Here is an 11084-nt window from a genome sequence, read left to right on the forward strand (position 1 = left end):
CTATCACTAGAATGGTTGTAAAACCATAACACTTCTGGGAGAACAGTAATCAATTCCAGAGAAAACGTGTCCCATAATGCAGCAGGAAAAGGAAGCACTAGAGCAAACAAACCATCTTAGCTAGGATAGCCTTGGCCCAATGTCTGGCAGACAAAATCTTTTGGATTAATTTGGAGTACCTGCTTCTTGGAGGTGGTGTTTTCTGCCTTGAATGAGGTGGTGGTATGCCCGCATCTCAAGATGTTTTCGCTGAACCTGACTATCCTGGATAATTGTAATTATTATTTAATAATTAATAATTAGTAATTATTAGTGGCCAAAGCCCACTGTAACAACATCGCCAAAAAGGCATTAAGAGTTGTAAGGCTAATCTTGCGTAGCTTCTTCTCTGGTAATATTACACTACTAACCAGAGCATACAAAACATTTGCTAGACCAATTCTTGAATACAGCTCATCTGTCTGGAACCTGCACTACATATCGGACATTAATACTATTTATTATTTATTTATTTATTTATTTATTTATTTATTTATTTATTTATTTATTTATTTATTTATTTATTTATTTATTTATTTATTTTTCATATTTGTATACCGCCCTACTCCCGAAGGACTCAGGGCGGTGAACAACCATAATAAATACAAATACATATAGAAGTTAAAAACTATTAAGAAACAGATTAAGTAATTTAGGCTCAAAGATTAAAAAACATCCAAATTTATCTAAAGAGGTTTAAAACCCAATTTAAAAGCCAGTTTAAAAGCCAATTAAAAAGGGAGAGTTAGGCCAGACCAGCTTGTTGGAATAGAAATGTTTTCAGAGCACGGCGGAATATGCGTAAGTCTTGGATGTTTCTTAACTCCGGGGGAAGCCCGTTCCAGATGGTAGGTGCCCCCACAGAAAAGGCTCTCCCCCTGGGGGCCGTCAGTCGACATTGTTTGGCCGACGGCACCCTGAGGAGTCCCTCTCTATGGGAGCGAACTGGTCGGTGAGAGGCTATTGGTGGCAGGAGGCGGTCTCGTAAGTACCCTGGTCCTGAGCCATGGAGCGTTCTAAAGATAGTAACCAAAACCTTGAAGCGCACCCGGAAGACCACTGGGAGCCAGTGCAGCTCGCGCAGGAGGGGGGTTACATGAGAGCGCCACATTGCTCCCATTACCACCCGCATGGCCGCATTCTGGACCAGTTGGAGCCTTCGGGTGCTTCTCAAGGGGAGCCCCATGTAGAGAGCATTACAATAATCCAGGCGTGAGGTGACAAGGGCGTGAGTGACCGTGCGTAACGAGTCCCGATCCAGAAAGGGATGCAACTGGCGAATCAGGCGAACCTGATAAAAAGTCCTCCACTCCTTGATTGAGCGCGTCCAGAAATATTTCACAAAAAGAGTCCTCCACTCCTCTGCTTGCAACAAAATACCTTATGCCACCAGACTTGAAATTCTGGGTTTAGAAAATTTAGAACTACACCACCTTCGGTATGACCTAAGCATAGCTCATAAAATCATCTGCTACAATGTCCTACCTGTCAATGACTACTTCAGCTTCAACCACAATACACGAGCACACAATAGATACAAACTTAAAGTGAACTGCTCCAGACTCGATTGCAGAAAATATGACTTCAGTAACAGAGTTGTTAATGCCTGGAATGCACTACCAGACTCTGTGGTCTCATCCCCAAACCCCCAAAACTTTAACCTAAGACTGTCTACTGTTGACCTCACCCCATTCCTAAGAGGTCTGTAAAGGGCATGCATAAGAGCACCAGCGTACCTACCGTCCCTGTCCTAATGTTCCCTTTAATTGTATTCATTTTATGTATTCAATTCATGCTTATACTTATATATATTATCTAATATGTACTTGACAAAATAAAATAAAATAAAAATTCAGACTCCAACTTTTACTTTCCGAGAAAAATTGTTGAGAAAATGATAAAGGCTGCAGCATCAGAGGATCCTAGAAGATACAGATTATTTAAATCCTTTTCCATCTGGTTTCAGATTGGGGCATAGTACTAAATTGGCACTGGCCATGTTTGTTAATGATTTCTGAAAATAGAGGATGGGGGGGGGTAGTGCAACTATCCTAGTTCTACTTGATCTCTTGATAGATTTCAATACTATTTAGCATAGTATTCTTCTGGAATGCCTGTGGGATTATGAATGAGGGTTAAGGTGTCCCAGTCTTCTCTTCTTTCCCTATGGTCAGATCCAGTTGATATTGGTAGGACAGGGACAGACTGATCAGAGGCCCTTCTTGTATGGAGCAGCTCAAACTCACTGATATCACTTCTGATAAACATCTGCCTGATGTTATTAGATGAGGTCATTCATTGGTTTAGGATCTGGTCTCATCAGTATGCTGATGATACCCAGTTATGTATCCCAATCCCAGGTAATGCTGTCAAGATCTTGCCCTGGTGGTTGGAGAAGTCAGAACTGGATTAGGCCCAATTCTGATAAGACTTTGGACCTTCCCTCTTCTCCCACTGGTCTGGAGTGATTCCATCCTAGGTTCTGAATGGGACTGTACTGCCTTCTTTGCGTGGTGATGATGATATCCATTCAGCTGTGTCTGAGTATTGGCAATTCTATGGGCCTGGTCTCCCCACATCTTCCAATCTCGCACTACTTCTTTGAGTTTTTCTATGCTCTGGCTGGTGTTAGCTTTGATATTCTTTGGGATTGGTGCATAATTGAGGGGTTTTTCTGAACTCACAGCTCCTTTTCAAGCAGGTGGCAGGTTCAGGTAAAGTAAAGATAGTAGGAAAATAGCCCAAGATTTGCTAAAGGTAGTTTACAATGCTGAGAGGGAGAAAAGTCCCAGTGAATATTGTGACTAGGTGTTTGTAGCCAATCTTTCTCCAAAGCTGTAGGAACATGTATAAATACATGCAATAATTTTTGTGGTGATTTATTCTTTGATTGGAGGGATCTACCATCAATTATCTTTACTTGCATAGAAAGACAAATTGTTCAACAATAGCTTTATCAATGAAATTAATACTTGCCCCCTAAGCTCAAATGAACTAAGGGTTGCATTTCTGAGGTGTGGGGATGCAAAGACCATGGAGATAATAAAATGTACTCAGTGTCAGACACTGGAAGACTCCTTAAGTTTTGGGGGATGGGGGGGACAGAATGTTGTTTGAGGGGATTGTAAAGTTTCCCAAAATCAAGATATTAAAAGCAATTTGTAACTTTACTCATGAGATGACCCAACATTTCACAGGTGCAATGACACTTTTCATATTGTTCAGCTATTTGTGCCTCAACTCTGTCAGATTGACCATCTCTTACCACACAATGTTGGAATTGCTCTTCCAGAGTCTCTGGCATACTTTCTTTCACTAATTCATCTCTTAGACTAACCATCCTGAAACTGGTGGATTATGGAAAAATTATAATGGACATTACTGACATTCAACTGAAAATGTTATGTACTTCAGCATCCTTCTTGTCCTAATTTATAACTTTCCCAATCACAGTTGCTTTTCTAAAGGCAGCTTTCAACTTCTGCTTAAAATCTTGAGTGGTCTAGCATGATATTGTTGCTTTCAGTGAGTAGAACTACCCATGTGTCTGCTGCTCCTTTCAAAAGCCTGAGAAAGAATGCCACCTTTGTCTAATTTCTAGAGAACTTGCTGACCGCACTGCCACAAACAATTCACCCTTGTGTGAAAGTTAGGAATTGGACACAACTTTCCCCAAATTCTCCAGCAGGATTCCAGAATGGAATTTAATTGAAAATGCAGTAATCCATAAGTCTTCATGGCTGAGGTAAATCTTGGCCCAAATACTGTGCTTAACTGCATCACAGCATTTTGTAATATTTAGCTACTATATATGCTGCAACCACTACAATACTTGCTCTGCCAACAAAAGCTAAGTCCAGAATTCAGGATCCAATGCCTTTCTGGTGAAACAGTAAAGTGGCTTTCAAGATAGTGTTAAACCCTGCAAGGCTGAAAACTCAGGAAACAAAACTATTTAATTTTTGGAAAAATATGTACTGCTAGTAGGATAATGAAACAAGATTTTGGAAGCCCATCAAAGCAATTCCTCTGCTCATCACACCAACACACCTAGAAGGTAGTGAGTTACAGGAAGCTGAATCATGGTACCCAGATCATATGTAATTCTAAATGCAGAAATAGGAAGCTTTTGGGAGTAGGACAGTGGTGGGTTTCAAATTTTTTTACTACCAGTTGTATGGGTGTGGCTTGGTGGGCATGGCGGGGAAGGATACTGTAAAATCTCCATTCCCTTCCCACTCCATACCTATTTCCTCCCGATCAGCTGGGACTTGGGATGCAGAGAATAAATAGGGGTGGGACCAATCAGAATTTTTACTACCAGTTCTCCGAACTACTCAAAATTTCCGCTACCAGTTCTCCAGAACTGGTCAGAACCTGCTGAAACCTACCCCTGGACTAGGAGTATTTTTGAAGATAGAGACCATGTGATTGCTACCATGGGAGAACTGCCTCTTCAAAAAGCCAATACCAATGGAATTTTTATGGGGTACAAAGGTATTGATATAAATAAATATGACGGATGAAGGCAAATATATATGTCCCAAGATAATGTTTCAGGATCCAACCTGGATTGGTCACCTGGACCAGAAATTTAGTCTTCTGAATTTTCAGATTCATGCTGGACTTCATCCTCAAGGAACTTCTCTCTCACCAGAATGTGTGCTTTGGGCTATTCTATGCGTAGTATTTATGTGATGCCTGGTTGTGTGTGGCTTTTTAGTTGTTGATTGAGGTGTTGATGGCCAGTTATTGGCTGTTGTTTCCTTGTGCTGCCAAATCCTTAGCTCCAAAGTACCTGATAAGCTGGTGGTAGATCAGCACTCCTGTTGACTGAACCCGTTGCCCAGCCTTCAATCATTTTCCTGCCTATTTTTGTATCTGCTTGGCTAATAATTTTCGTACCTGAAAAATTGAATGTATGTGTCGAGTGTCAAAAGCCCCTTAACAACACATCACCTTGATGGATGGTATTGAAGACCATGAAGGGGATCCGGAGAATACTGAAGGATTCCAGCAACAAAACATGGTGGAGGGGGGTGTTGCGTTAGGACACCATGTACACTAATAGTGGGTGATGGACGGAAGGCAAGAAGAGGGAGGTTGGAATGAGAACGTAAATCAGCTGCTGAAGAGATAATAGTGCGGAGGGGAATGACATCCTATGTCTGCGACGAGTATGAACGGAACAAGCGGCAGCTTTGATTGTGATAGCTGTGAGAAATCATTGCCTGCTTAATGATAGTTAACTGTATCCACACCCTATAAAACAGTACAGGCGGAGAGCTAGGGCATCTCTGACTTTGTTTTGCTTAGCAGCTCAATCTCTACTGTACGCTGCTGTGTTGCCTCCATTAAACCGGGTTTTGGAACGAATCCTCCTTTTCGTGTGTGCATGTTCGTTTGCGCCCGGTGAAGCACTGGCGGCTCCAGAGGGGCTGAGAGTATGTCCTTGTTCATCGCAATGTCAAGCTACCAATGAGTTCGGGTGTAGGACAGACGAGGGAGCAAGCTAACTACCAGATTGCAAGAACACAAGTGAGTAGTCAGATGAAGAAACCTTAATATCTCACCAGAAGACCAATCACTCTGTCCAAACTAACATATAGGTTGTTATAGGGGTAGAATACCATTTTGAGAATCTGAATGAAAAGTGGAGGTAAAGAGCAACTAAATAGTTCAATAAATAAATCACTTTTTATTATCACTTTTTATTATTGAAATTGATTAGGAAAGATGAATTCGGTTTTCTGATTTGTTCCAGGATCCAGGATATCAAAGTCAGTCTTTTGACCAATAGACAAAGTTTCCCCAAAGAGACTAGTTTTTATGCTATCATGGTTAGGAGAGAGAAAAATGAACAAGAAAGAACCTTCCTTTCATTAATACACCAGCCTTCAGAAGTGTGAGCTAATAATAGCAATAGCAATAGCACTTAGATTTATATACCACTTCACAGTGTTTTACAGCCCTATGTAAGCAGTTTACAGAGTCAGCATATTGCCCCCAACAATCTGGTCCTCATTTTACCAACCTCGGAAGGGTGGAAGACTGAGTCAACCTTGAGCCTGGTGAGATTCGAACTGCCAAATTGCTGACAGCCGGCAGTCAGCAGAAGTAGCCTGCAGTACTGCATTCTAACCACTGTGCCACCATGGCTCATGATAATGCTATTGAAGCTGTGTGGTTTATTTACAGAAGTTCTGTCATATAAAAAAAGATCATATTTCTGTGCTCTAGACCATACATGCATTTGTGTTGGAAGCACTGAGGCGCTTCCGGATTAAAAATTAGCTGGTGCCATCACTAATGTCAAGGAAATACCTTGTTGGGGGCTTTTTTCACGTCCTGTTAATGTGCCCAAAAGAGTGGTGCCTATCTATCTACTCGCGATTACTCACTTTCAAGCTGCTAGATCAGCAGGAGCTAGAGCCCGCCTCATCACACAGCAGCACTCAGGTCTCGAACGCGGGCTTACTGATTGTCAACCCAGTATCCTAATCACGTGAGCCACTGTGCACCTTGCTCTAGAGCAGGGGTCGGCAACCTTAAACACTCAAAGAGCCACAAAGGTCCTAACCAGAAGTCCCCTGTTCAATTCTGGAGCCGACCAGAAGTATGGTTCCCCTATCATAGTGTCTCCTTCTCCTCCTCCTTTTTCCTCTACCTGTCCTAACCAAAAGCCCTATCAATTGTAGAGCCAACCCACGACAGGGAGCCACAGCAGAGGGATGGAAGAGCCACATGCGGCCCTAGAGCTGCAGGTTGTCGACCCCTGCTCTAGAGCATGAAGAAATGTAACAGTTGACAGTTACATAAACATATATCAAATCTTTTATTTTTAATTCACAGGTAGCTTGAAAACTCTTATTTTAGCTCAGGTCAAATGTAATCTCTTACCTTCATCATCAGGTCTGTTAAGTCTTTTCTCTAGTTCTGCTACTGTATTGTTCATTTCAAATATGGAGAGTTCTAACATTTCTCTACATTAAAGAAAAAGCATGTATGGCAATTACAAATCCCAATGGTCAATGAAAATAATATAAATGTTTGTAATATAAATTCTTTACATCATATCTCCAGGATTCTATAATACTTATAAAAGTACCATCAGATACTCTCTCAAGACTAATTAAAGTCTATAAAATTGTGAGCAGATGTCATGACAAACATATTTCCCCCCAGCATTTGTTGGATACAGAGATTCAGTATTAAGCTAGTTAAACAGATGGATGATCTGAATTGGTGCTACTATGCAAAATGACATTTAAACTCTGCAGATGACCAAACAAAGGGTTCCAGAGCTTTTATCCCCAGAATTGTGTCCTAATATATTACTCATGTTCTATTATGGTCTTTAAAATACATTTGACAATGAAGTGAGAAATAACAATATCTCCATGCCTAGCCAGGACTATTAAGAGCATTTTTAAAAGGCCTTTCAATACTTCTCTTTAATGTTCTGAATCTGATGATTCAGAACAGTACCCAAAGCAGAAAAGCGGAGAACCATTCATATATACATCACTATTCTTGTCTGCTAAGTAGAAGGCTCAAGAAAAAAAAGTCACAGGAAATTACCTGTCACAACAATGATAAAGGGACTTACAGGGATGAATCAGCCTCTCCCTCAAGGCTGCAGTGAAGACTTCTAAAATACTGGTATATTCAAATCCATCCTTGATCTGATCTAATTGTATTCCTTCCCATGGCTTGCAACAGTTGTGAAAACAAAAACTAGCTCTGTCATTGCAAATATTTCTCCACATGCACTTTCCCTTTGCCAAGATGTTGCCAGCATAGTATAAAGATATCTTAAAGCTTTCTTTGCTCCGGTCTGAATTGTGTGCATCCTATTAGCATCTGACTAGATAGTATGGGGAAAAAAATTGGTCTAGATCAGAGGCCCCCAACCTTTTCGACACCAGGGATCAGTTCTGTGGAGAGAGGTTTTTCTGTGGATTGGAGGGGTCGTGGTTTCACATGCTGCCTGCATCCCACAGATGGGGCTTCACTTGTTTGCGTGGCCCAGTTTCTGTCATGCTGCGGCCCGGTACCGGTCCATGGACTGGGGGTTGGGGACTCCTGGTCTAGATGAGGCAATATCTAATCAAACATAGATCTCATGATATGGCCCAGGTAGCTAAGACTAGTTCCTTAGCAGCTAAGGAGAGGGAAAAGTTAATATGTCCATACATCACTTACAGCTAAAATCTATAGTGAGCCACAGGTGGTGAATAAGTGAAGTACAGCTTTTTATATTTTTAAAAAATCCAATAAAACATTAAAACACATTATAGCTGTAACACTGAGATTTATTGGAAGAGAAGAGAGCCTCAGCCTTTTTTCTCAGTACAACTTAAAGCAACTGTCCCAGATTCCTGTTTGACGGTTGCCATTAACTAGCAGCAATCTGCTCTCCACTGCTGAATTGTAGGCTGATCAGCAGGGCATGAGAAAAAGAGGGAAGGTGGCATGCCTCTCTCTCCAACCACAGCTGAAGGCCCTAGCTGGGCTCCCGCTATTATTTTAGCATACATAGGTCTAGTTTTCAAAATTAGATGAAAAGATTGTAATCAGACAGCGACTTATCCATGGCATTTTCCCCCTCTTCCCAAGACTTTTATGAAATAGCCTCATATACAGATTGCAGGCTAGTTAAGAGCCATACAACAACTATCCATCTTCCATTTTATTATGTTCCATAAATTTAATATACATGTGTAGCTTAAGTCCAGTCGTTAAGATACACCATGGCTGTAAATATATTCAGGTAATGCAGGTACATAACATTCAGAAAGTCCCAAATTCAAACCATTTTTGTTTTTTGCTATAAATTCAAGAACAGTTCTTAGCCGTACTACAGGGCTCTGGTAATCGAAATAAAACAACGAAGCTTTTATAAAGTGTCCTAACTTTTAACTTTGACTGCAACCTATTTAGTGTCAGCAACTTTTTAAAAAACGTTATTCTGCACGTATAGCTGCAGCTCTAGGAGAGAACTCTTCCAGAATGGGTAAGTGCATAGGGCGTGGCAATGAAAACAAAAAAAACATCTCTTCCCATTCGAATAATGCAGTTTTCTCTGGCATCCTTTTGGGTTGGCATCAGCCCCCATTCCCCCCACTCCACCCCACCCCACCCCACCCTTTCCGGGTGTTTATGCGTCATCCGCATTCAGACATCTGCGGCGCTGCTGGCGAGAGGACTCACTTCATGTGCTTCTCTTGAGTCAGCTCTAGCTCTACGCCTGCGAAGTCTAGCTCTTGGCTGGGAGCGCCTCCTTCCCCCATGGCTTCCGACACACGCAGAGAGAGCGCTGCCCCCGCGCGTCCTCATTGCCTTGGAGAGCACGCAGGAGAGGCGCGGGGAAAGGCGGGGAAGAGCGACAAGCGCCGGTCACGTGGCAGGGATTTTCGAACACTCCCGTCTCCCGCGACGACACAATGCTGAGCTCCCGCCCTGGCGCCGAAGAAAGGGATGATATGGGGGAGGGGGGGATCTCTCGTTTCTTGGGAAGGGCAAAGGGCGCGCGACCGGGTTTTGCGGCCCTGCGGGGGCGGGGGCGCTTCTAGAGCAGGGGTCTCCATCATTGGCAACTTTAAGCCTTTGCTGGCTGGGGAATTCTGGGAGTTGAAGTCCACAAGACTTAAAGCTGCCCACTTAGAAGACCTCTGCCTTAACCATTACACAAAACTGGGTTCTTATCAGTCCTGCCATGCTTTAAAGTACAACCTTTTTGGGCACAGGGTCTTGTGTTTCAGCCTGGCCTCCTGCTCTTCAGCGGGAGTTTTCCATACTGTGATGGGGGAAAAAGCACTAAGGCACAAAACTTAATTTCAGTTGCAGTCACAGAAGCAACAGATCAGCAGGTAAGGGAGATTCATACGCAACCATCACCTAGCCCAGGGGTCTCCAAACTTGGCAACTTTTAAGACTTGAGGACTTAAACTCCCAAAGTTTGTCAGCAAAGCTGGCTGAGGAACTCTGGGAGTTGAAGTCCACAAGTCTTAAAGTTGCCAAGTTTGGAGACCCCGGAGTCCTAGCCCAAGGTAGAGTTGGATCTCAATTCCCATAATCTGCTAGCCACTAAAGTCAGTTAACATCCAAAACACCCAGAGGGGATCATATATTATGATTATGATATTGATATGATGATTATATATTAAGCTTTGCTGGCTGGGGAATTCTGGGAGTTCAAGTCCTCCAGGCTTAAAGTTGCCAAGGTTGGAGACCCCTGCTCTAGAGTGTCCATTACAAGGGCTCGGTACTATCTTGACGACTTCCTACAGTATCTATATGTGCACATGATGATAGAAATACTTGTTTAGCTCTGATAGCTTCAGGAAAGGAAGGTATGAGCAGATAGTACAGGTCAACAATAGCCATCCTTCTTTATAAGATATCCATCATGACCATCTGACAAAAATTTAAAAATAAAACCATTAAAAGAAATTAAAAATAAAATAAAAACAAGGAGGGAAGGGCAGACTCTATGGACCACTAGGTCTTTTTCTGCCATCAGTTTCTGTTTCTTAAGATGGCCTTCTGAACCAAGATAATTCAGCTATATTACAACAAATTCTTGCCCACCAACCTGGTGTAATGAAAAGCAAGCCTTGTTTTCTGCAGCTGTCTTGTCAATGAAGACATCAAGCAGTTTCATTAGTAGTCATTTGGTATGGATAACATCCAGATACCGAATTTCCTTATTTTTATCAAATGCTAAACGTAGAATCACTACTAAAGATCCCTATTTGGCACAAGATGTTTTTCAAACTGAATACCCAAAGATTATTGCTATTTTGCACTTACACTTTGCACATGTTCATTGCTTTTGCTCCATTTTTTAAAAACCTGGCAAGAGTAACTTAACAGGGATCTTACTGCCTCTCAACTTATAATCATTGATTTGTTTATACTACATTCTTCATTTAGGGACACATTGACTAGTGGTCTTAAAACATGAGTGACCACTTGCAAATGCAATGCTAATAAATAAAAGTACTTTTGATCAATTTGTGCATTTCTAACCAAATTTGATG

The 11084-nt window shown here is 41.9% G+C and overlaps 1 protein-coding gene across 1 annotated transcript in view; it reads right to left on the reverse strand.

Moving 5' to 3' along the window:
* The window catches only part of CCDC169 (coiled-coil domain containing 169), a 32662-nt gene extending 23156 nt beyond the window's left edge, over positions 1-9506 (reverse strand). The window contains exons 1-2 of the mRNA XM_034411322.3: positions 9253-9506; positions 6940-7022 (exon numbers count right to left, since the gene is read on the reverse strand). Of these exons, the coding sequence (XP_034267213.1) occupies positions 6940-7022; positions 9253-9332 (163 nt within the window). The 5' untranslated portion in view covers positions 9333-9506. The remainder of the gene's footprint in view (positions 1-6939; positions 7023-9252) is intronic.
* Positions 9507-11084: the final 1578 nt, after the last annotated feature.

Source organism: Pantherophis guttatus, chromosome 5 (assembly GCF_059756535.1).
Source record: "Pantherophis guttatus breed Tessera chromosome 5, ASM5975653v1, whole genome shotgun sequence".
NCBI lineage: Eukaryota > Metazoa > Chordata > Lepidosauria > Squamata > Colubridae > Pantherophis > Pantherophis guttatus.